This window comes from Parasteatoda tepidariorum, chromosome 2, assembly GCF_982258835.1.
Source record: "Parasteatoda tepidariorum strain Cologne lab strain chromosome 2, Ptep-v5.0, whole genome shotgun sequence".
Classification (NCBI taxonomy): Eukaryota; Metazoa; Arthropoda; class Arachnida; order Araneae; family Theridiidae; genus Parasteatoda; species Parasteatoda tepidariorum.
Window position 1 is genome coordinate 20172487 of NC_141756.1, and position 27293 is coordinate 20199779.

A 27293-nucleotide genomic window follows, 5' to 3' on the forward strand; every position below is an offset into this window, starting at 1 on the left:
ATTTCTATAATTCACAATGTGATTATAGCTAGATTACTTTAAACCAGAGGTCAGCACTTATCGTGCATGTATATTTGAGATATGTTTCTTGTAATCTTAGGTCAATTACTTGCGGTCTTTTTGAACATTTGTGGTTCTAGAAAAATAAGACTTCTGTGACAAAATATCTTTTTTAATGTTTATACATTCTGGAATTAAGAGTCAGAAAGTAAATTGGGGGATATCAAAAAAATTTTTTTATTTTATTTTATTTCAAGCTAAAAAATTTGCCCCAAAATTAAAAAGGAATGCATGTACTCTACATACTTGTTTTCTTTTAATACTTTATTCTATTTTACTTTATAATTATAAATAATATAATTATAAATAATATATTTACTTTATTAATTTTAATAATTATTTCTTTTAATTCCTTTTATTGAAAAAAATATGTTGCTATAAAAATAAAATGGTGCCATAAAAATATACACGCAGCTGAAAACTTGTGAAATGAATTTTTTAAAGTGTTTATTGTAGCATTATAATTGTGAAAACTTTCTTAGAAGCTATTTTTAGAAAAAAAAAAAAAACTGAAACGCCAAGTGTATGATGGTATACAATAATTTAAGATATTAACATTGAAAGTTCAGTTTTTTCCCCATTTATTTGTATTTAAACATCAAAGCTTTTTTTTAATTGTAAATAGTCCTATTTTTATACATCTAATTAATTTTTTTTGTAATGATAATTTATTGTTGATTTAGCTGTTACTTGTTGCAAAGTTAACTAAAAAGATTATGGTATTTAATTTTAAAATGTTCATTAAATATTTAAAAACCAATTAATATATTTTTTTAAAATTTGAAATCTATAGTATCAGTGCAGAATTTTTGACATTAATGAAGAAAGTGACCAAGTCTCCCCTTGTCATGGATGTATTGAATATTCCTGGTGTTCAGAGGTCTCTTGAAAGATTAGCAGATTTATTGGGGAAAATTCAAAAAGCTTTGGGTGAATATTTAGAAAGGGAAAGATCATCATTTCCAAGGTGAGTTAACCCTTTTAATGTACTACCAATCAAAATTTGTATTGAAATTTTAAATTTTTTAAAAAATATTTCAACATTGTCAATTAACATACAACTTTTTAAATTATTTTGAAAGTGACTGTTACATTAATTACAACTTAATTCAAAATTCAACTAAACTCTTATTTTCTTTAATTGTATTTCAATAAACAAATTTTTCCCTTTTTAATGAAAGTGAGCTATCTTTTATTTAATTCATCTAGGTTCTATTTTGTTGGTGATGAAGATTTATTAGAAATTATTGGCAATAGTAAAAATATACCAAGGTTACAAAAGCATTTTAAGAAAATGTTTGCTGGTGTTGCAGCCATAATCTTAGATGAGGAAGATACAGTTGTCACTGGTATTGCTTCCAAGGAAGGAGAAGAGGTTATTATTGCTTTGCTTCATTGATATTATTATTTTGCATTATATTAATGAAACTGAGTCTGATACTGGAACTTCTTTGTGTTAAATCTTTATTGATATTTATTAAATCTTTTTTTTCGTTAAAACAATTTAAAAGAACATAAATTAAAAGAAATACAGATTTTTTTTCTTGAATAATGTCCAGGGAAAGGGTTATCCATTAAAACTTTTTTGAATGTGGTATTTTCTTTCTGTTTTCCTACCAAACTTTATGGTTCTTTCATGAAATAGTGTGAAAATGTTTTGCTGAGGGAACTATATGATTAGGTATATATTTCACTGCTATAGTTAATATGCACATTACTTAACTAATTTGCAGGTAAACTAGGGTAATTTGTTAAAGTGGAGAATCGTGTGTTTTTCACAATTTACCTAGGTCAAGTGCTCATTAATAGTTTCGTATTGTTAAAGTTCAAAAGAGTGTTTCCCTCTTTCTATCAACTAATGTGTTTGTTACTTGATTTTTTTAGATAGCAAAATATAAATAATATGAGTGTACAAAAACGTTGCTCTTGTTTCAGCAAAGAACTTATTTTCACTTTAATGAGTGTCTAGTGGTTAATGTGCAGATTATCTAGGTAGTTTTCAGATTACCTAAGTAATTTAGAAATAAAACTATTTTTTTGGTTCTTTAATGGTTAATCTGTGGAATCTGTTTAATAACTGATTTTTACACTTTAGCAGTTAACATATTCAAACATTTTGTAAATTCAATTTTTAAACTATATATGTTTTATCATTTCTGTTATATTAATTTTTTGTAGGTGGCATTCTCAAACAGAGTTTCTATTAAAGAACATCCTAAAATTAATGAGTGGCTGACATTGGTTGAGAAGGAAATGAGACTGACACTTGCCACTCTCCTGGCTTCTGCTGTTTCTAATATAGGTCCTTTCAAAGGAGGGCAAATTGATCAAAAGGAATACATGAAATGGGTTGACAATTATCAGGTATATTGCTGATATTTTAAATGTAATAAAATATTGTGAATACAAAATCAAATGATATCTGAAGGTAGAATTCAAATATTTTTCTTCATAGTTTGTAAGTATGACATCCAAACCTTTATTGTTTCTCAAAACTTTTTAAATTTTGTACTACTTACATAAAAATCAGATATTTATTTGCCATTTCAGATACATCTGATTAAATATTTCGATGCATTAATAATAGTAGAATGGTACATTTTAAATTTATAATTTATGTAAATATTTTTTCCTAAATTAAAGTTTAATATTATAAGAAACAACTATAATTAAATTAGAAGTGTTATATAGTACCATATTTTATGTGGCATCGAGTGCAGTAGAATTCAATTATCCAGCGTTGAATAGGACTTTTGCCTGTTCAGATTATTTTTGATGACTTTTTTTTTAAATAAGTGTAATTATTGTAAATTATTTCAGTGTTGATTAAAAATATCTTGCCTCTTTTAATGAACTTCACACAAGTTAAAGTTCATCGAAAGTTTTGTCCCCTTTCAGTAGTAGTAATAAAGTTTATTTTTTCCCTTTTCTTTCTTTTTTTAATATTTATTATTTCCTTTATTTATAATCATAATTTTTCTAAAATAATTATTTTTGTGCTTATATTGAAAAAATATTTAATTTTAGTCCCAAATTGTTGTGTTGGCTGCCCAAATATCATGGTCTGAGGATGTAGAAAATGCACTTCATGTCATATCAAATGCTGGTAACAATGACCTGAAGCCATTGGAAGATGTTTTGACAGCTGTTGAGTCAACTCTGACAGTTCTGGCAGATTCTGTTCTTCAAGAACAACCTCCATTGAGACGCAAAAAGTTAGAACATTTGGTGAGATGCTTAGTTATTGTTAACATTTTGTTTAGTTAGCATGTAATTTTTTAAAATTTTATTATTTCAATGCAGTTATATCAATCAAGTTAAGTTTAGTATGTGCAATTGTATATTTCTTGGTACTTATAAATTTTTATTCCTATTTTAGTTTAGAGATATGATGAAAAATCTATCTAATTACGATTTTTATAGCCTTTATATGTTTAAACATTTAGACTAAGCTTAATGAAATGTGTGAGCAAGTACTTTGGAATTGTATTTCTTTTTATTGATAGATATTTGTGGTCTAAATACTTAAATCAGTTAAAGAAATAATTTACATTTAAGAAATTTTTTAATATAATTATGAATGTTTGCTCAAAAAATTTAATTTTTGGATCAAGTTATGCAAATGAAAATAGTGTAATTTTGTAAAAAGGCAGTTTTTGAGTAGAATTTGGAAAATGTTTATTTTTGTAGCTATTACAGCATTTTATTTATGAATTGTCCCATTTGAAAAGCTGAAATTGCTCTCTGTTGTGGTATGAAAAGTTGGGGAGTGAGGCACCAGATCAAGCTTCATTCACATTGTTTAATTTTTTTTTACTTGTATTTTTAAGTACGAATATAAAGGATGATATTTTGTAACACTCTGTGAATTGTTTCAATCATGCTTAATAACTGTATTACTCGTTCTAGATTACTGAGTTTGTTCACAAACGAGATGTCACTCGTTTACTTATCAGGAAGAAAGTGTCCAACCCCAAATCATTCGAATGGCTCAGCCGAATGCGATTTTACTTTGATCCCCGCCAGTCTGATGTCTTGCAACAACTCTCCATTCACATGGCAAATGCTAAATTCAACTATGGTTTTGAATACCTTGGAGTTCAGGAGAAACTTGTCCAAACTCCACTCACTGACAGATGCTACCTCACTATGACCCAGGCTCTAGAAGCTAGATTAGGAGGATCTCCTTTTGGTAACGCATAAACCTATTCCTTTTTATTTAAATCTCTTATATATATTTATGTGATCTTTCCAATAATTAGCAGAAATCTGTGCATTATTTTTTTATCATATTTGAGGAAATCTTACTTATTTATCCCTTTTGTTCTTGGTGGCACATAAAGCCTTAAAAATATCTCTACATCTAATCTTGTCTATAAGAACAGTCCCAGTCTTTTCCCATCTGGCATTCCCTCAGATCTTTAATATCATCTGTTATAAATTAAGCTTGGGTCTTCCTCTAGTTCTTTTTCCTTCTGAGGCCTATGTGAGAACAAGAGATGTAGGTTTTGAGATTGGCAAATCACATGATATATATTTATTTAAACTTAACTAAGCTGTGTCAGTTGCCATATGGCATTAAATATGCAGTAGATGTAAATTATACTTGTTTAAGCTTGAAACCTCTTTAACAATTTAAGCTTGTGCCTATAATTATAAAATATTATATGATTATACCTATAATTGGAAAAAGAATTAAGTAACTTGAAGGTTTCTGTTACTCTTCAACACCTTCCTGAGATCTGCTTTAGAGTCCTAGGCTATTTTTTTTTTCATCTCAAATGATAAGTTTTCAAAGCATTTTCTATAAAAGTATTCTTTTAGAATCAATTTAACTAGCAATATATCTAATAAGTTATTGGTTTTCAATTACTTACCTTTTTTCTGTCAGTACTTATTCTAGCTAAAGAAATAGGTTTAGGCTGGGGAATTATATCAAATAAAATTATGCGTGAAATTTTTTTACAAGTGTGTTTCAAATAATTTCTCAAATAGTCTTTATTTTTATTACTTAACCTTTTTTTTCCTCATCTGCAGACAAAATTCTTTGTTACTTTTTTTTATTAACTAAAGTCACTTGTATTATAATATCTTTTAAAAAATTTTTTAATTTAATTTATTTTTTCAAATAAATAGGTCCTGCAGGAACAGGCAAAACAGAGTCTGTGAAAGCTTTAGGTCATCAGTTGGGTCGATTTGTTTTGGTATTTAACTGTGATGAAACATTTGACTTCCAAGTAAGTTGCAGTTTTTGAGTTTAATAATGTAACTCTTATTGTGATACAACTAAACTAATTTGTTTTGTTGTATAGGCTATGGGCAGAATCTTTGTTGGTTTGTGCCAAGTTGGTGCCTGGGGTTGCTTTGATGAATTTAACAGATTGGAGGAACGCATGTTGTCTGCTGTTTCTCAACAAATTCAAATGATTCAAGAAACATTGAAAAACCAACTGAGTCAAAAAACAAGTATGTAAAAAAATTTCTCTTTGAACTTTACGATGGACTTCTCTCTCAATACAATCTGTTTTAAGTAATGAAAATTGTTTTTCATATTACACGAGGCTATATACTCAATGAGATAGATTTCATGCCTTAAGAGTTTTTAAAATAATATTAAAAAACATCTCATCTGCTCTGTTCTTACCAATAATGTGCTTAAAATGTGTTTTTGTTCTGAATGAAGAAGTTGTATAACTTTATAATTAAATTTTTTTAGGGAATCTTATATTGCTACTGATAACTCTAAAGTCATCCACTAAGTCATACTATTAACAGTTTAAATTAGGAGTAGTCAACCTTTTTGAAAAGAGAACCACTGCCTGAAAAATAAGAATTGTGTGGTGTACTGCTTTAAACTTTATCAACAAACTAAAATATATAAAAATGTTACTTATTGGCTGATTATGGGATATTTGCAAAAATAATAGTAAGTCTTTGTAACGAAGACTTAAAAAATTTAATAATAAATAAAATTCAAATACATACTTAAATTTTGTTTGTTTTAGTATATTTAACAGTTAACTATAAGCAGTTTGTTGCGAAAGTCAAAACTACTAAAATTTCTCATATAGATTCTATATCAATTGCTGTGTTTCACCATCTTTAATCATTCATATCAGTTAGGTTATGGATAAAATAAAAATTAACAACTAAGCATTCAGGACATAATAAATTTTATTAGCATTATTTTTCCAAAGATTGAAATTTTCTAATTTCTATAATAAGTAGCTGCTTATAGCTAGTTACTATTTCTAATACTAGTTTTGATTTTTACAACTTTTATCATTTGGAAGTTAAAGTGGCCCCTATTTTATTGTATGAAAAGTGTATTAAAATGTGGTTTTTTTTTATGCACATAAAAATATTTGAAGCATTATATATTGAATTTGACAAAGTTTTTTGCAATAAGAAATGTTTCTTACATGAATGTTTTAATAATGAAAATGTTACTAAAATCATTATGATATTTGTTACGTATAGTTTAGTTGATATAGTACAGTTGATATTTGTTACATATAGTTAAGAAAGTTTTGTTACGTATAGTTGTAGAAAATATTTGGCTAACTTCTGAACTGTGTGTACCTTGTATATTAGCTAAGTTGGCCTTCAATATAACTGCAATTACTTTGATGTTTGTATGTAAACATGTTTAAGTTTTAAACATTAATTGTTTTGTGTAATTTATTGAATATGTTCTTTCTTTCTCGAAATAATTTAGATTTAAGTGTGGAATTGATTGGCAAGCAAGTGCATGTGAATCCTGACATGGCTATATTTATAACTATGAATCCTGGCTATGCTGGAAGATCAAATCTTCCAGACAATCTTAAAAAACTGTTTAGATCTCTTGCCATGACTAAGCCAGACAGGCAACTTATTGCCCAAGTGATGTTATTCTCACAAGGTTTCCGCTCTGCTGAGAAGCTGGCCAGCAAAATTGTTCCATTTTTCAAGTAAGATTCAATTCTAACTTTTTATTTTATTTAACTCTAATTATTATTATTTAACTTTTAATTAATATTTAACTCTATTTCTGTCAAGTTAAATGTGCTTTTTTTAATTCAAATAATTTTGATTTAACTTATTAATTTGCAAAATATAAATAATTTACTGTTTTTTTATAGAAATTTTGAACTTTACTGTGATTAATAATCATTCTTATATTCTTTAATTTATTGAGTATAATATTTGTTATTATTGAATATATTTATATTACTTCATAAAAAGTGCATATTTTTTTATAATCTTTCATGCACAAGCTTTAGTTAAAAGCAAAATTGAAAAGTTGCTTTATTAAAATTATGTTAACCTTAAATGATTCATTAAATAAAATTTTATTATACTTCAAATAAATGTTTCATTTTGTAATTTTAAATTATCAGTTTATGGTTGTTTTAGGGAAAAAAGGCAGTTTAAGGTTACTAATGTACCTTTTTGCTTATGTGGTAATTTTTCTTTCTTTTGCATTTCTTAAAATTGGTTGATTCGCTGTATTACAGGTTATGTGATGAGCAATTGTCAAATCAATCTCATTATGATTTTGGCTTGCGAGCTCTTAAAAGTGTTTTGATCAGTGCTGGTAACATCAAGAGAGACAGAATACAGAGAATTAAAGATACCTTAGCTGAGCAAGGAGAAAAGTTACCCGAAGGCAAAATTGCAGAGCAGTTACCTGAGCAAGAAGTAAGATCCTCTGTAATGTTAAGTAAAAGCTTCGATGAAATGAGAGGAAATACACATTCCTCTTAATTTTGGTTTATATTTGATTTATATTTGATTTATTTACTAAGTATTTCAGAGTTCGGGATCTGTCCAGGCCAAATTTACTACCCTTTAGCGGTACCTTCACAAATACAACTTAAGGAAAACCAGTAGTTTCACAAAATACTTTTTCTTAAAATTTTATTTTTTTATTCCAGAAGAAACGATTAATCCATATTTTTGTGTTGATTCTTTAATATAATTTTTGATTTTCTCAAATTATGTCTAAATTTTCACAAAATAAGTGCTTCTCAGAAAAACCTAAACAGACCACTGAGAGTAACTTGCAAGATATGGGTAAAATAAAATTTTCTTACTTTTTCTGAATACTGTATTCAGGAAAAATTTTTCTAATATCCGTGCCTTAAGTAATTTAAGAATAAGCTTGACTCAATAATAAAATTATTTTAAATTTATTTATTTTTGTTTTTAAAGAAATGTACAAGGATAAATATTCATTTTTTCCCAACAGGGTTTAGTATCATTAAGGTTAAATCAATAACTTTAATTTTTGAATATAATTGCATTTCGGCAACTTAAAAATTCATTTTTGCCTTGTATCAAAACTTTACAAGAATGAGATCCAATTGGTAAAAATTTCAAAAAACCTCTTTTGTTTCAACATTTCATTTCAAAACTAAACTCATGTTCCATGAAACTCATTACACTTTCATAAGAATAATTATTATTTATTGTTCAAAATAAGCCCCTATGATTTGCATAATGAAAGAAAATTAAAAAAAAATTTCTCAATGATTTGCGTGCACATGTTACTATTCTATTTGTGATGGTAAAATTTTACTAATTTTGTTACATCTTATTTATATATCTTCTTAGTACATCTTCTTTAGTACATCTCATAAATTTTTTTGGTGTAATTTTTCTTCAAGATTTTGATCCAGAGTGTATGCGAGACGATGGTTCCGAAGCTAGTGGCAGAAGATATTCCCCTCCTCTTCTCTCTTTTGTCGGATGTGTTCCCAGGTGTTTCCTACACCAGGGCTGAGATGAAAGGTTTAAAGGAGCAAATAAAGAAAGTCTGCCAAGAAATGTATCTTGTGTGCGGGGAAAACGAAGAAGTTGGAGGACTCTGGATGGAAAAGGTACCTACATTCCTCTCTCCTTTTTTTTCTTATTGTTTACTAAGCTCTAAAATCATTATTTCTTGGCTGTTATTTAATATTAGTTTAATTTTAAACCTTTAAATGAAAATAGTGTTAAACTATCTTTTAATATTAAAACAAAATGAAAAAAGAAAAAATGCTAAATGGCAACTAGATCTGTCCGATTGACGTGCTGATTCATGACAATACATAAATTTTAATAAATGTTTCCAGATATTTGTAATTGCACTGTTTAAACTTCCTGTTGTATTCTTTTAAACTTGAAGAGAGAAAATCCCTTTTCTTATTACTAAAGAGGATTTGCAAAAGGAATGAGAAAAAAAGTTTAAATTTTTCTTCACATTTTAACTCAAGAAATATTTTCATACATTAAGAAATTTATTTATAATATGGTTGCAAAATCTCAGCAGTCTTTGCCAACATATTTGAAAATGAATGAATTTATAAATAATCTTTGACAAATAGGAAGATATAATTAAAGTAATTAGTTAATTGATCTCTTTAAATTCATATTTTTTTTTTCTTTCCATACTTACAGTGCTTATAGTAGGTATATAGTTACTAGTAAGCAACACATTCAAGACATATATGTGTACATATCTTACAGTTTTGACTTTTTTAAATAAAGTTTCTCTAATGAATAATTCCCATACTTCAGGGGTGCAGGTTATGCCCGATCATGTGAAGGAGGTTGGGGAGAAATTCCGGCAGCTTCAGGAAATTTTTTAATCAATTTTTTTAAAAAAAGCTAATTTTTTTTTAAAATTTCCTTTATAAAAAAAAATAATTCAGTATTTGGTCAAATAAAGCATGAAGAAGATGAAAAGTAAGTCATTTAAATATCAAAATATATGTGTGAACTTAACTGTCTAAAAAGACAAAACTATTTTCTGGTATGTTAAACGGAATTCTAATAACTTTGCCAATTCATTTATATATATAAGTTTTAATTTCTTAGAGAGACCTTAAACTTAATTCTATAAAATATTACTATTTCAATATATTTTCATATCTATAATTTAAATGCATACCCAGTTATGTGTAAGCATTTTTTCCATCTTAAATAAAATATTATTATCAAACATTTTTAACAGTTATACTAATTTTACTTTCTAAAAATTATTTTGAAAAAGTTATTGTATCTGAAAAAAGCACTATAATTTTTGGGTATATTTTAATCTGAAAAAAAGGGTATTCTGGGAAAATATTAAACTCAGAAAATTTTCTACACCTTTACCAAACTTACATTCTCTACCTTATTGTGGTGGCAATAAGTAAGTCATTAAATTAATATAGGAAATAAAAAGCATTTTAAAATCTTCTGAAATTAAAGAATGATACTGGTTACTGAAAATGTTTTTATAAAATTTAGAGTTAAAAAAGTATTTGCATCGAAAATTTACTTTCCCCCACATTATTAAAATAAATAGTTAAGGGGCTATAAATTCAGACCTTTTTTCAGTGACTAAAAATTCTTAGTATCAAAATTTGTGATATTAGCATTGTGTATTTCCAGTTTACATTTCTTATTTACTGTTGTAAATGTTTTAGGTTTTGCAACTTTTCCAAATTTCTCAACTGAATCATGGCCTGATGATGGTTGGTCCAAGTGGCAGTGGTAAATCTACTGCATGGAGAGTGCTTCTGAAAGCTCTTGAAAGATTTGAAGGGGTTGAAGGTGTGGCTCATGTTATTGACCCTAAGGTTGGTTATGTTTTCTAATATCTTCAATTCTTTCTTTTTACTATATTTTTTTTTTTCATTTAAATATTTAACATATGCCAATCTGCATTATGTTATACTGTGGCACTCGAAAACATGCTAGATGCTTTTATTGAATTCCAAAAGATTATGGATTTTGTGTTTCTATTATATATAAAGTTGTACATCAGTCCTGTTTTATTGGTTTAAAATGACTTTTTAGAGAGTGTGAGTATTTAATTGGTTAACTAAACTGTCAGATGATACTATAAAAGGCTATCGATTGAACTGTAAAAAAATATCAGTATTGAAAGTAAATGTAAATAATGGAAATAATTATTTATAAACAAATAACTAAAAAAAATTTATTTGATCTTAAGCGTTTTGTTTTTAGCATTATTCTGTCTTTTAGAAATCTCAAAAATGATTTGTTTGAATGGATATTTTTTCAGTATTTACAGATTAATTTGGTAGTAAAATGTTTTATTTTTCCTTTAAGGCTATTTCAAAAGAAGCCTTATATGGAACTCTTGATCCAAATACCAGAGAATGGACAGATGGATTGTTTACTCATGTATTGAGAAAGTATGTATCTATTATATTTTCCAGCATTGTTACATGATTGATAATAGTCATTAATAAATATTTCAATTAATTATCAAAATGTATTATAGCTTTACTTAATCAGTATATATGACTGATTCAAGATGCAAATTTTTTTTTTTAAAACTCTGTAGATACCCTATATTGCTGGTAGCTTTGCGAAATAAAATAATTTTATTCGATTTAAAAAGTTGAATATAACTTTGAAGATATGTATTTTAATTCTTTTTTTAATATTAAGAACCTACATTACTAGTTTTCCTATTCTAATGGCAAAAGGAACAAATTTCTGTCAGAAATACTTTTAATTTTTATAAGTACAGCACTTTTTTTGACCTACTTGAATAAGATAAATCTGGGATGTGGTGATTGTATAGATTTTTACAGTGATAGTCTCATGAATGGATTAAAATAAGTTAATTTCTGTGAAGGATTATTAAATAAAGTTTTCTTTATTGTTTATGCTTGAAATTTAAATTTTTCTTTTCTCTTATTAGGATTATTGATAATGTAAGAGGAGAAATCAGCAAGCGCCAATGGATAATATTTGATGGTGATGTCGATCCAGAATGGGTTGAAAATTTGAATAGTGTTCTCGATGATAATAAACTTTTGACTTTACCCAATGGAGAACGTCTTAGCTTGCCACCTAATGTAAGGCCTTTTCTTTCTTTCTTTTTTTTTTGTCAAAATGTACTTATACATTTTTACAGTTAAAGGTTTACATTATTAAATTTCATACGTTTACAGGTTAGAATCATGTTTGAAGTTCAGGACTTGAGGTTTGCCACATTGGCTACTGTATCTCGATGTGGTATGATTTGGTTCAGTGAAGATGTGTTATCTACAGAAATGGTATTTGAAAATTTCATGCAGAAATTGAGATATATTCCACTCGAAGAAGTTGAAGAAGAAATATCTTACAAGAAAAAGAAGGAAGATGCTTTGAAAGAAGATCTGTTGTCGCCAACATTACAAGTATTTACTTTTTATCGATCACTTTAAGTTTTATTTTATCAAGATCACCCTTTGTATTTAAGGATTACATTTTACATTTTTTCGCATAAAGAATTCTCTTCATCACATATGAGAATTTATTTGATAAAAATACTCTTTTTCTGAAAGTGTATTATTTAAGTTAGAAAAATGCCTTTTGAATGTTTTTTAATTGCAACATACATTTTCAAGGAAAATACCCAGTAACTAATAATTGTTGAATTTCAAAAATCAGGCTTTAATTTCCAATTGACATAATATTGAAATTAGATTCGAAATTTTTCACAACTTATAATCTATTACTATAGAATAATTTTTATTTGAAAAGTTGAATGTTTATTTAGTTTTTGTATGCTCACTTTAGATTTTTTTTATGCAATAGTGATTACCTTTATAAATGTGTACTATTTCTGATTTATAATCATTTTAGTGATATACATTTTAATATTTTATATTTAATTTTTTTAAAGGTTCAAAGAGATGTTACTACAATTCTTGCACCACATTTTGCATCTGATGGATTAGTTGTGAGAGCATTAGACTTTGCCTCTAATCAAGAACATGTTATGGATTTCACTAGGTTGAGAGCTCTTGGCTCTTTGTTTTCAATGCTTAACCAATCTTGTCGCAATGTGCTTAACTACAATCATACTCATCCTGATTTCCCTATGCAGGTATAATGTAAACCGTTTATTTATTTATTTTAAAAAAGTGGAGATTAATTTATTTTGCTACTCTTTGCTTTGTAATTGAATAACAAGTGAATAAATTTCCAAATTTCTGAATAAAAGTAAATGAATTCTTTTTTAAAGGTCTTTTACAACAAATAGATCTAGAATAGTTGTCAGAAGATTTGTTCCTATGATCTATTTATTATGTATAATCTATTTATAATTATGTGTTTAATGTTTTTCTTCTAATTCTATTTGTACTGGTTTTATAAGTACAAGAATTTGACCATGTTTCCTTAATGTAAATGGTTTATATAAAAAAAATTAAAATTAATGTCATTTTAAAACCATGACGATTTGTACAAGTCTAAATCTTTTTTCACAATCTTTCTAAAAACATTCCTAATACTAAAATTTTATCAATTTTATATTTTTAAAATAAATTAGTAAAAAAAAAAAAGATTCCAGTAAGACTTTAATTTAAAAGTTCTTATTTTTCTTAATTCTGATTAACAGGGCAGCAATTGTTGTTGTTGTTAATTTACGTCGCACTAGAACTGCACAATGGGCTATTGGCGACGGCCTGGGAAACATCCCGGAGGATGATCCGTAGACACACCATCACAATTTTGATCCTCTGCGGAGGGGATGGCACCCCCGCTTCGGGGCAGTAATTAACTTGAAAAATATGAAAGAAATCATAAAGTAATTTAGCTTTTTTGAGGAACAGATTATTACTTAGAACTTCAAAGCATATGCCCTACTCTAAAAATACACAAGTTCTGTGTTTTGTTGTCACATACATGTTCTCAAATCTCTTGACTTGATTTCTTTATTTTTAAAATCTCTGAGGTCATAACATTTAAAATAAAAAATAGAATAATTTTACTAAGGATTATTAAAAAGTAACATAACTATTTGATATTCAATTGAAAATAAAATGTTTGTCTACTGTTATCTGCTATGAAACAGTGAGAAATTTTTATATAAAGTAGGGAAAAAAACCTTTATTTGTATTTTTTAGACTATTTAGTCTGAGTTGTGTAAATAATGAACTACCAATCGTAATTAAGAACATTCTGTTCTGCTATAAATTTTAAATTCTTCACAGAGTTCTTATGCTAAAGTGCTGGAAAATACTTCAAATCAATAAATAATTTCTTTAATTTTAGTTAATAAGTTTTTTTTCAAAAAAATATTGGATAGAGAAAAAAAAGTTTTTGCAAAATAAGTTTTACAATTAGAAAATTAAATAAAATATTCCTTAGATAATTAAATTGTAACATAGGCATTCATGAAATAAGGGAAATATAAAGTTTTATTATTTCAAAAATATCTGAAAAATATTTAGATCTTTAACTGCGCAAAATTACTGTTGTATTTTTTTAAATTTATAAGTATAATATAACAATAAAAAATAATGATGAATAAATAAACTTTTACTCTAAAAATCTGTTTAACTTTAAGTTGAAATTCTTCTAATCAAATATTTATTAAAATAATTAAGGAACATATTTATTTTGAAGATATACTACTTTAGTAGCAATTTTTATATTTATGCTTTATTTATTCATTTTTCACTTATAAATTGTATAAATTTCTTAAGTTGATATCTGTGCTTGCAAAAAACAAAATTTAATTTGATTTTATAAAACTTTTACTTGTAGCAAGATCAGCTTGATAGATATATACCTCGCTGTTTGATCTATGCTCTCCTTTGGTCATTTGCTGGAGATGGAAAATTGAAAATTCGATCAGATCTTGGTGATTTCATCAGAGGAATTACAACTATACCTTTGCCTCCTAGTACAGCTATACCCATTATTGATTTTGAGGTAAATACTGTTGTCAACCATAACTAAGCAAATATATTACTTAAATCTTTGTTTCACCTTCAAAGTTGAAAAGATTTTCATAACTGTTAAATGACAATTATACTGTTAAATATTATTATATATGACAATTATACTGTTAAATATAATTTATTGTTTTCAATTATTTTTAATATGGATGAACATTGTCAGAAAATATTTAATTAGTTTGTTATCAAATGGAATGATCTATCATTAAAAAATCTGTCACTATTTCTACCCTGGTTTTATTAAATACTAATTTTTAAATTATAATATACATATTACTGTAAAGTGCATTGATTTATGATTATTTAGTCCACAAAGATAAACTGCTAGCGTATATTGATGTACTACTCAATTGTATAAATATTTTTCAACTCTTCTTTCTTTAACGCCAAATAACAATTAAATTTTTAATAAACAATAAATCTTTAACAACTATAATAATTCTAAATTGACAAGTGTAAATTACAACTGATAAAAAAATATAGTAATTAATTCATCTTATAGTGTGCCTTTTCATTTATAAAGTTTAACTTAGAAATTTTATGTAATTTTTTTCAAGAATTCAGCTGCTTGTTTATAAAATCAATCAGTGTTTAAAATCAAAAATCAAAGACACAAATGTGATTTTATTAGATATTATTCATTATATTGCATAGTTAATTTAAATAAAATTTACCGGAAAAAAAAGTAATTTATTTTCATTTTCTTATAAAAATGTAAACTTTTTGTTTTAAATAATTAAAGTTTCTAATGTTAAAATGCATTTTTTTTCTTCAGGTTTCTGTAAGTGGTGAATGGTCACCATGGCAGAGCAAAGTTCCTCAAATCGAAGTTGAGACACATAAAGTTGCAGCACCAGATATTGTTGTTCCTACCCTTGATACTGTGCGACATGAATCTTTGCTTTACACTTGGTTAGCAGAACATAAACCTTTAGTTTTGTGTGGACCTCCCGGATCTGGCAAAACAATGACTCTTTTCAGTGCTTTGAGGTCACTTCCAGATATGGAAGTATGTGTTTATTTCTTTAATACTGTTATGTAAATGAGTACATGTAACATCAAATTCTGTCTATTTTATTTTATAATCGGCGTTAAACAGCTGACCCAATTCTGAGTGTACAACTATCAATGTTCAACTCTGTAGCTTTTTAATTTTAAACTTAACCCAGAAGACAAGAGAACTCCTGAATAAAGCATTGGGAGAAACTAGCCTTCATGGGGGGACTTTTTGCTGGAACTAACTAGCATTTGCATTACATGGAGAGGAAAATCTCCAATGGTCAACCTAACTGCAAAGGCGGTTCTAAACAATGATCCATACCACTAAGGATATTTTATGTTAGCACTGTCGTTGGTGTCAGCTGGAAGCTGAATTTATACCTGCCGTTACTAAGATTCGAGCCTGAGTCACCTTATTGCAGACGTGCCAACTCTCCCGCAAAATGCGGGAGTCTCCCAAATTCTTTATTCTTCTCCCGCCCTCCGGAATTGATACGAAAAGCTCCCGAATTTAACCTCAATTGACGGCGAATTTCAAAATTATCTGATTTTTCCGCGAGTGTGTAAGTTCCCCCCCCCCCCGCGTGAATTCCATCCCCTCTTAGCAGACAACCATCTGCCTAAAGCGTAGCTGCTTCCTTCCCCCCCTCTTTAACACTCCTATTTGACCCACCCCCTTACACTAGGATTCGTCGGAATCTTCTTCCTCTCCTTTCCTGTTGAGTTGAATGTGATGACGTCACATGACGATATGCAGTGACGTCAGAACCGAAGTGGATACTCTTACTCTCGATAGTTGGAATCGATAATGTATCTTGCTGTTTTTATAATTTGTAGTGCGTATTTTTCAACGGTTGGAAACAATTGGATCGTTCTTTTTTTTTCAACCGTTGGCAACAAACTTGTAAACTAGTTTGTTTACCAAATCAACGTGATTTTCGTTATTCGTTTTGCCTTCCTTTGTATATTTTTTTAAAATGTCTAAATCGAAACGAAAGTATGTTACCAATTTTAGCAAATCATATACTAATGAGTTTCCTTCAATAATTGCATCCCGTAAAGGAAGCACTTATGTTTTTTGTTCCGATTGTGCATGTGATATATTAATCGCTCACAGAGGCAAGAATGACATTTTGTGGCACATAAATGGGCAAAAGCACAAAGACGCTGTGAAATTTTTGCAAACTAACAAGATATCTTTTCCCGCCGATGACGATTCGGTCATAAGGGCTGAAGCGTACTTCACTGCATTTTTGATCGAACACAATCTGCCCATTAATTGTGCTGACCATGCTGGACCATTGTTCCGCAAAATGTTTCCGAACGATGGTATCGCCAAAAAATATGCTGCTGGCAGAACAAAAACAACAACCATTATAAACGAAATGGCTGCAATGGTAAAAGAATCTGTTGTAGAAATTATAAAAAAGAGTCCATTTTCAGTATCAACTGATGGTAGCAAAAAGTCTGATGCAAAATTTTATCCCCTTGTTGTTACATATTATAATGAGAAAAGTATGATAATTGAGATCACTTTAATGTTTGTGCCAAATTTAGTAAGAGACTCAACTGGCATAAATATTGCCAATTTGATTTTTAGAGAATTGAATGCAAATGATATACCATTTGAAAATTGTCGTTCTCTTGGGGCAGATAACGCCGATGGCTGTCATTGGGACGGTGTTTAGATAGATTAGTGCAGCAGTGGGAGCCACTAGCATCATTCTTCAAAGAGGAAGTGAATGGCCAACACTGTAGAAAAAGAAAGAGAGATTCTACCCCTCCTCCTGCTACATCAGCCAGGCAGAGCCCTCCTGAAATCTTCTTAATTCTTGTTGGGGAAACTCCTGAATGTTAATTTTGCTAGGTTGGCACGTCTGTTATTGGGAGATGAACGCTCTATCCCCTGAGGCACAGTGGCTCAAACTCTATCTATTTTATAGAATTTTCTCATAAGTTGTAGTGACTATCTTGGAGGTTTCTTATGAGTTTAAATTATAAAACTGTTTCTATGGCTTTAAAAAAGTTTTATGTGTATAAATGTTTTTTTTTTCTTCCTGTGTGTTGCCTTTTTTTAATTATTTAATTTGTAATATTTTTTCTATTTACTTTTGTTGAATTGATTTTTATTAAATATTTTAATGTGAACAAGTAGTGGTGGGCTTTGGGTAATTGTAAACGGTATATGCTGAGGATTTTTCATCCACCCTTAAATTTAGGAGTGCTTAACCCCTTAACGATCGGTTAATTTTCAAGAAAACGGTCATAAAAGTGCCTATTTTGTCAAATACACGTATTTTATTAGTGCTAGTGTATAGTTTAAAATAAATTAACTATCTACAATTACTTTAAAAATATCCTGGTACTGCCATCTGGTGTGTAAAAGGAGAAATAAAATGTTTTCCGGACAAAAGAATTTAATTAGTTTTATTCGTATTGGCGCGTTACTACTGAACACTCAAGCCCCGAAATTTCACAGGAGCGAGAAGGAAGGGGTTAATATGGGCTGTCATTTACAATGCGCCAAAAATTTTAATAATAAAGAATTTTTTTCCCTATGCTACAAGCAAACTCCTTAAACAAATTGCTCTCTGATTTCCAATGAAAATTTTTTAAAATTTAATTTAAAATAAATATTAAATCTTTTTAATGATAATATTAATGTTGTAAGTAATGAATTGTGGTAGTACTATAATAAATTTTGATTTCTTATATAAACTTTTTATTGTTAGGTTGTTGGTTTGAATTTCTCCAGCGCTACAACACCTGAACTTTTGCTAAAAACTTTTGATCATTATTGTGAGTACAAGAGGACTCCAAATGGAATTGTTTTATCTCCCATACAATTGGGAAAATGGCTTGTGCTATTCTGTGATGAAATTAACTTACCAGATATGGATAAATATGGCAAGTTTTATTAATTACTTAAATGTTGTATTTGGTATGATTTATTCATTGTGATATGATCATTTCTTACTGTAATAACTCTTAATTTTAGTTACAGACTTGTGGTTGCATAATTCATTTATTTTTAATGTCAGATCATGAAATTTTAGTTCTTAAGATATTAGTCAGATGAAAATTTTAGCTCCTCATTCACAAAAAACGTAAACGATTTTTAAAATGTCGACAAATGCAATTGAAAGAGATTTTTGGTGATATAATCCATGAAGAAATGCAGAAACTTAAAAATTGAAATGCATTTATGCATTTCTCTTTATATTAAACCAAATTAATGTTGCCTTAAGGTTGGGTGACTCTGCCATTTTTGTTCTAAATTAAAGAATACTGTCACTTGATTCAAAACTCTTACACATCTTTATGGAAGCACAATAATTTAAGCGTATATAGTTTAATTCAACATTTTAAAAGATGAGCCTTGCTTGTCATCCTTAAATATTTGATCTCCAATGACAAGTGGAAATTCCGTGCTCTGATAATGTCATATTTATATTCTTTAGTTACATTTTGTTCTGCTATTTATTTATCCCTTTGTAATATTAAAAAACTTGTAGTTTATAACAACTTGGTTTTGATTACTGACTATCATATTCAGGAACACAAAGAGTGATATCATTTTTAAGACAAATGGTAGAACATGGCGGATTTTACAGAACTTCTGATCAAGCATTTGTCAAACTAGAGAGGATACAGTTTGTTGGTGCCTGTAATCCACCTACTGATCCAGGAAGGAAACCCCTCTCTCATCGGTATGATAATAATTATTTCTTATGCAAAATATATTTTCATATAGGTTGAAATTATTTATAAACATGAACATAACATTAAAAAATATTCTCTTTACTGCTCATGCACAATCTTAAATATGCACCTATCAATGAATGTCAATAGTTGTGTGTTTGGTAGTTCAATTAGATTTTTTTAAAAAAAGAAAAAACATGTTGTACTGTGCCTTATTAGAAAATAGCTCTAAAAAGTGTTTAATTTATTATTTTTTTTTAGAAAAAAGAAGAATTGGGATTTTAAATATTATGATAAATCTAATGAAAAATGCAGAAAATATTAAATAAGCTCTTGTTGCTACGCATTTCAAAATGGTACAACAACAGCAGATAACACATTTCTACCATTGAAATGCTCTGCAACCTAGTTTGCTTACAAAACTATTTTGTATTTTCAATGAAAAACTAATAAAATTATATAAATAAACTAAACTTTATACAACTGTTTGTTGCATTTTAATTAGTGCATTTGCTTCTTTACAGCTTTTTACGCCATGTGCCTGTGGTTTATGTTGATTACCCTGGCGAAACCTCACTGAAGCAAATTTACGGTACATTTAACCGAGCTATGCTCAGACTGTTGCCCGCATTGAAAACTTATTCTGATCCACTTACTGCAGCTATGGTTGAGTTTTATCTCATGTCACAGGTATGTTTACAGTTTATTAATCTTTCATTTTTTTAGGAGATCAATCAATGACTAAATCAAAAATTCCTTGAAAATAAAATAAAATCTTTTTTAGTTAGATTGTTATTAACATCTGCAAGTCTTACTTGCCTTGTTACAGAAATAGTTTATTAACATGTTGACTGCCGCGTCACTTATATTCGAGAGGTAGTAAAGCTTCTGATCGGGCCGTTTCACCTGTAGTGGGGTGACGCTTGTTTGACTACTTGCGAAACATATTTGCATGTATTTGAAAAGATATTTCGAAGTAACAAAACTATTGAATTGTTATGAAAGTAATACAAAAATCATTTATAAGGAAAAGATTTTAAGTAAAGATTTTAAGTTATACTCCTCTTTACTCGTCAAAGATTCAAACTGATTGTGTAAAGTGGCAAGATGAGAAACAGATGCGAAGCAACAGACACTATTAAACATGCATGATACTATGAAGACAAACAGATCAATATGTTATTCTTATGACCACCCGAGATTTGCATTATTAAAATATTGGCTGGAGTACTTAGAATACGCTCTGCTGTTATACTGAAGAGCATTTTATTTATACCAGTTAAATAATTTTCTAATACGTTTCCTATTTAATGACATCAATATTCTATTTTTTTAACTAATGCATTTTACATTGAAGTTGATAAATTGATGATGCAAGCAATATTGAACAACCCAACAAATGTAGATATTAAGTGCACAAGTTAGTGTTTTTTTTTTAATCGTTAATTATAATTTATTGAATTGGACATTAAATTGATAATCTAGATTTTTAAATTGTTTAAAAAAAAATTTTAGTATAAAATAAGTTATCCATCTAGGCAATAGCATGTTTCTGTGTATTGTATTTGTATTAAGTGGAAAATATGATAACTTATAAAGTAAAGGTCTGAAAACAATAATAAAGAACTTTTTGATGCAAAAAATGTCACCTTAGTAAAGAAGTGTGGCCTAGCACTATGATGCTACTAACCCTTGAGTTAATTACATATAGATTATTATTATTTTTTAGGAACGATTCACACAAGACATGCAGCCACATTATGTATACAGTCCCAGAGAACTTACAAGGTGGGTGAGAGGTATTTGTGAAGCTATCAGACCTCTTGAATCTCTGCCAGTTGAAGGTCTGGTACGATTGTGGGCTCACGAAGGATTAAGGCTCTTCCAAGACAGGTGTGGATGTTTTAATTGATTATTCTTTAAATATTAACAAGGATTCATGTAACTGTTTTTTTATATTTACTTATTTTTTTTTAACAACAACATTAGCTTACACATTTTAATGTTATTTTGTTAAATATGAAATAGTATAAATGTTTATTAATTGCTAATATGTGATGATATATTTTTAATTTTGTAAGAAAAAATTCAGTTCATATAACACCAAGTTTATTTCATTAGAATATTAAGATCCATATCTTTACAATTTGGCACGCATTTCATAAGATAGAGGAAGCTCTGATTTAGGTATCTGATTCAAGAAAATTCTACTAGCATTGGTCTTTCTTTGAGGAAAACTTTATATTTGCGAAATAATATTAAAAGTTTGGTGATTAAATATAGAGAAATTAACAGTGCTACCGAATTCTCAATGCACATAGTGAATTCATGGTATTTAATTTTTTGCCCTCTTGTTTGTATAATTTTACTCTTAATTCAGACTTTTTGAAAGATTTATTGAAAATAATCATCCTGCATTTATGTAAAAAAAAAAAAAAAAAAGATTATAGTTTTATACAGGACACATGGGTTTTACTGTCCTAAACTGTTTAAAAGTGTCCAAAACTTAAAATTTTGGTAAAAAGTAAATATTCCATGTGTTACCATTCTACAAGTAATTAGACTTATTAATACTCGATATTTTCTTATTAAAAAATATTTTTTTACTATAAACCAATATTAAAATTTAATATAAAATTTTTCATACCTAATGAAATTCCATGATTCATTAATCTAAGATAGAAATAAATAGTAAAATTGTGCTTTAGCATAAGTAATGCAAAAAGTAAAGCATACCCACAACAACCTGTTGTGGGCCAGGGCGTCATGGAGGTTAAGGCTTTACTTTTGTGACCAACTGCATGATTATGGTAATGTGGTCAACATCACTGCACACAGGCCACCTTTATTTCTCAGACAAGCTGATATCCATCGATATGAGGCTGAGTGGGCTTCATGTTGCCGCTGGATATCGAACCCCAGTTCTTCACAATGACAGTTCAGTGCCTTAACCATTGAGACAGCATGGCTCACATAAGTAATGCATTCGGAAAAATAATTATAAATCTTACACATATATATAAAGATGTGTTTCAATGTTGTTTCTTGTTCAAATTTTTTTTTTTTTTTTAAATATTGAATATCGTTATATTTTTTCAATATTGGAGGCATTAAAATTTACAGAGATAGCTGAGTAAAAAATGTACTAGCATAATTAAAGGGCGTTTCTTTTACTTATCTATAAGTATAAATAAAAGTTGCAAAGATTGAATATCTTTTAAGAGTCAAATAATAGTAACAAAACGCATGAAAAAACATGCCAACAAATTTGTGTACTTAAAATAACACATTTTCTCATAATTTAAAAAATTCCTGATATATTTTAAAAGCAAATATTATCTTATAGATTTAAATTAAACTAATAATGAAGTGTTAAATCTGTGTTATATTTCTCACTCTTATATTTTGTATGGATGTTACCTAATTTGACTTAAAGGGAATTGGGACAAGACTATTTAAACCTTGCCTAATCTGAGGAGAGTCCAAAAATGTAATGATGCTGCTCAGAATTGTTCTTTTGAAATTTAAATCTTGTTTACGGTTAATGTATATTTTGTTAATACGTAAATTTGAATATTTGGTATTAATCATTTCAGCCACTAAATATATTCCATTATTTATGGTAATTTAATGGATTGATAATTTGGTGTGCTTTTATACTTATACATTTTAAATGCTGAATATGATGTTTTTATAGATTGGTTGGAGAAGATGAACGAGTATGGACTGATGAAAATATCAATATAGTTGCGTTAAAACACTTCCCGAACATCAGTCGAGATGCCGCTTTAGAAAGACCCATTCTCTACAGCAATTGGTTGTCTAAAGATTACCTGCCTGTTGAACGACAATCACTCAGAGATTACACCAAAGCTAGGCTTAAGGTATTTTTTTCAAAGATATTAGATTTGATTTTTTTTTTTTTCAAATTTTTTTTTTAACATTATGTTTATGTATTTACAGATCTTTTATGAGGAAGAGTTAGACGTGCCCCTTGTTCTCTTTAATGAAGTATTAGATCATGTTCTTAGGATTGATCGTATTTTCAGACAGCCACAGGTAGTTTTAATATTTTTTATACATAAGTTGTGTATTCTGTTTAAATGCATTTATAATATTTTTGTTATAAATAATGTTTTAAAAATTCTTATTTTACCTTATCATTGAAATAATAATGTTATTTAAATGTTTGCATTCTTATGGAAGTTTTAATACTAGAATTACAGTTATAATTTTGATTTTTATCGCTATTCAGAGAAGTTGTTAGTAGCTTTTATTCCGTTTACCCCCTTCCCATTTTTTACTAGAACAGAAAACAACTTCTGCATTTAGAATCTTATCATACTTAAACTTATAATTAAGGAGAATTATTTTTTTTGACATTGGTTGTGAATTATGGAGTGTTTAAATGTAAATATAGTCTTGATAATGTAACTTGCAAAAGGTAAGCCCCAGTACCAAATGGAACTAAACTCTACTGCTACCACTTATTTTTAATTTAATAACATGAAGAAAACAGATTTTTAGATGCTGAAAGGTCTGCAGAAAAAAAATCAGCATTGAGTAGTTATGGGAGAATGTAGTTAATTCTAATTGAAAATTTGAATTATGCATATTTTCTCCTCTGAAAAAAACATTAAAAATAAATATGGTAACTTTTAATTATTTAAATCTCTTTTTTTCTAGGAGATAGTGAAATGACTATTATGAGTCTTAGTGACTCTAAATCATATAGCCTTTCTGGTAATTTACTCTAATTAAATTTGAGTTTCACAACCCCAAAAGTTCTATTGATATACCCTATTATTTCTTTCCTTTTTGTTGCTGTGGGACTACATTGTTTCTTTTATGTTTGGCCAATAATGACTGGATTTTGCAGTAAATTTTTGATGAGGAATAATTGAAAATTTTCTTATAACTACAGTAATAGTTCAAAGCAATTATAAACTTTTCTATAATGAATTGACAGATTAAATGAGAAATACGTAAAGTAAATGTTTTTTTACCGAAAAATTTACGGAAAACTTTTTAAATAACCAGGTCCTATTTCTTAAATAATTTTAATCTTTTAACTGGTTACAAAAATTTCATTACATTATGTTAAATAATTTTTCTTGAATATTTTAATTGCAAAAAATTTCACAAGGGCAATTTAGCAAAAATCAGGTAACTAAGACTCAGCTAATCGGCTGTTTACTGTGGTAATTTTCTATTTATTTGTAACAGTTTAACAAGAGTCAAAATAAAGGTGTAGATTTAATTATACATTAAAACTTTGAAATTATCTATATTTTCATTTAGAATTTTTTTATATTAATATTTTTTTAAAAATGATTACAGGGTCACTTGCTTCTAATTGGTGTAAGTGGAGCAGGTAAAACGACCTTGTCTCGTTTTGTTGCCTGGATGAATGGCCTAAGTGTTTTCCAAATAAAGGTAGGATTTCTTTTTGTCATCAACAGTATTTATCCATCTTAGAATTTAAAATTTTTATTTAGTTAATTCTTAAGTTCATTATAATTATCACTTTTATTTACATTTCTATTATTTTTCTTAGGTTCATAATAAATATAGTGCTCATGATTTTGATGAAGACTTAAGATCTGTGTTAAGAAGATCAGGTTGCAAGGTAAACTCTATCGATTTTTTATCAATATTGTTATAATTTAACAGAGATGCCAACTTGCTCCGGACAGCAAATATATATTTTAAAGTGGTAGTTTATCAATTGTGATCCTTGGCTTAATAAATTCAGTTTAGTAGATTTTTATCCACCATTATTTCTAAATAATTCGTAGGCTTATATAATTCACCACTTTTAAGTACTTATGTCATGCTATGCCTTTTAAAAAGCAAGCAAAAATAGTCAAATATTGGCAAAATTTACTTTGTAGTTACTTACCGTTTTATTTTGGTGTGTCCGGAGCAGTTGGCATCTCTGATTTAATGATTTAACCTCTTTCCACCTTAATTTTTAACATTTGCAAACATCTTTTATTTAATTAAAAATATGCTGATTTCAATCTAAATCTTTGGTAAAAAGCAAAAAATTAGTTTTAGAAGAATATTTTGTTCCAATTATGTGAGTGGTAACAATGAACTCGTTTAAAGTATAACTAAAAATAAATTATCACACTCTTTATTTAGAGTGTTTTTGCATCTTCAATGCATAGAAGCAAGTTTTCCTAGAATTCTTCCTTCAGCAAAATAATTTTATAAACATAAATATTAAATTTGATTTCCTGAATTCGGAGAATTGTACAATAAGCTTATGCTGACTTAGGTTTTAGCACATTTTTTCTTTTTAACTAACTCAAATAAAAGACTATGTTTTCTGAAAAAAGAAGCCATTTAATTTATCGCCTCACCAAAGTGTGATGCAAAACAAATATTACTATTAGAAAATTACTCACTAAGATAAGAGGACTGGTTAAAATTTAATTGTACTTTTTTAAAAATTTTTTAAATAACATGCATCAGTTTAACTGTAAATTTTGCATATTATATTTTCTGATGCATTTTTAAAAGTTAAAATAGAATCAATTAGTTACATTTTCATCTTAACAAACTTGAACACTAAATATCTTTATACTCTGGGTCTATTTTGCTTGCTCTTGTTATAAGTTCTTCACTATAGTGTAATAAGATAAATATTTTGTCTGTGACTGAATTAAAATATTAAAAAAAAAAAAAAAAAAACATACTTGACATTAAAATCTGTTAAATTGGGTACCATGGCTGAAAATGCATCAAAACATCTTCTTGCATACATTCTTGATTGCATGAAGTCATTTTTCAAAATAATTATTTAATCTTTAATTGTTAATTTTAAACTTTTTTAATGAGCTGCAGTTTTGTGCTAAGTGATTTTTGCTTGATAGCTTGCAATAGTAACTCAAAATGAGTTTTTGAACTTCCTCCAATAGAAAAATCTGTGTTAACTGAATTGGATTTTTAAAACAGTGTTGATTTTTAGTTGATCTAGACATAGTGTAGCTCTTCTAAACTGAAACTATTAAAAATTTAGAAACGAAACTGCATGGTAACAGATCAACCAGATGATGCTCTATTATTACTATTAATTGCTCGTTTAAATCTTTTTTGAATTTAAGATAATTTGAATTCTCATTTATTTGAACTAGAAGACTTTCATTTTTCTTATTATCTGGGTATAATATTTTATTGACTTGATTAGGGAAATAATTAAACATATAAATTATCAAATTTTTGTACAGTAGATTCTCTTTAGTATAACGACCCTTTACTATGACCCCCCCCCCACCATTATAATGACTGAAACATGGAGTCCTGCTTGTTATTTTGTAAATGTATCATTATTTTAATGCCCATTACAATATCTGAACTTAATTGTTCAATCCTATATAGCAACCAAAATTTTGCTTCATGCATTTTAAATCCTGCAAAAATCTCTTTAAAAATTACTAAACATTTTGTGCTTTCACAACAAAGATTTTTCTATTGTCAATGAATCAATAAATCATAAAAAAATCAAGGAAATTATTAAAACCACTATATCTTTCGATGTCAATGCTTATTTAAAGTTGAAACATCTTGAATTCTCTATGAAGAGCGAAAGTGTGATAGAACCACTTATTCTTATCATAGGTAGCATACTCTATAGTAAAAAAAAGATTATTAAATATCAATTACTTTTCATTATTGAGAATTAGAAGCATGTTTTGCATCCTCACATAGAAATCCTCTATACATTCAGAATCTTTGCAAATTACTTTTTAAAGGGTTTCAATAAATGTATCAATCAAATTTTTCTTGTGTGAAAACTTTATTCTCTTA

The 27293-nt window shown here is 28.0% G+C and overlaps 1 protein-coding gene across 2 annotated transcripts in view; it reads left to right on the forward strand.

The window, feature by feature from the left end:
- Positions 1 to 27293, forward strand: part of Dhc64C (dynein heavy chain, cytoplasmic) — a 105990-nt gene that overhangs the window by 31471 nt on the left and 47226 nt on the right. For both annotated transcript variants that reach the window (XM_087156950.1, XM_087156951.1), the window contains exons 30-54: positions 854 to 1027; positions 1270 to 1435; positions 2239 to 2424; positions 3088 to 3288; positions 3970 to 4252; positions 5197 to 5297; positions 5373 to 5526; positions 6779 to 7013; positions 7560 to 7743; positions 8712 to 8924; positions 10497 to 10649; positions 11146 to 11231; positions 11747 to 11903; positions 12000 to 12227; positions 12716 to 12919; positions 14584 to 14751; positions 15553 to 15786; positions 18509 to 18683; positions 19333 to 19486; positions 20003 to 20168; positions 21208 to 21371; positions 23176 to 23362; positions 23442 to 23537; positions 24819 to 24914; positions 25036 to 25107. In XM_087156950.1, the coding sequence (XP_087013076.1) occupies positions 854 to 1027; positions 1270 to 1435; positions 2239 to 2424; positions 3088 to 3288; positions 3970 to 4252; positions 5197 to 5297; positions 5373 to 5526; positions 6779 to 7013; positions 7560 to 7743; positions 8712 to 8924; positions 10497 to 10649; positions 11146 to 11231; positions 11747 to 11903; positions 12000 to 12227; positions 12716 to 12919; positions 14584 to 14751; positions 15553 to 15786; positions 18509 to 18683; positions 19333 to 19486; positions 20003 to 20168; positions 21208 to 21371; positions 23176 to 23362; positions 23442 to 23537; positions 24819 to 24914; positions 25036 to 25107 (4237 nt within the window). The remainder of the gene's footprint in view (positions 1 to 853; positions 1028 to 1269; positions 1436 to 2238; positions 2425 to 3087; positions 3289 to 3969; positions 4253 to 5196; positions 5298 to 5372; positions 5527 to 6778; positions 7014 to 7559; positions 7744 to 8711; positions 8925 to 10496; positions 10650 to 11145; positions 11232 to 11746; positions 11904 to 11999; positions 12228 to 12715; positions 12920 to 14583; positions 14752 to 15552; positions 15787 to 18508; positions 18684 to 19332; positions 19487 to 20002; positions 20169 to 21207; positions 21372 to 23175; positions 23363 to 23441; positions 23538 to 24818; positions 24915 to 25035; positions 25108 to 27293) is intronic.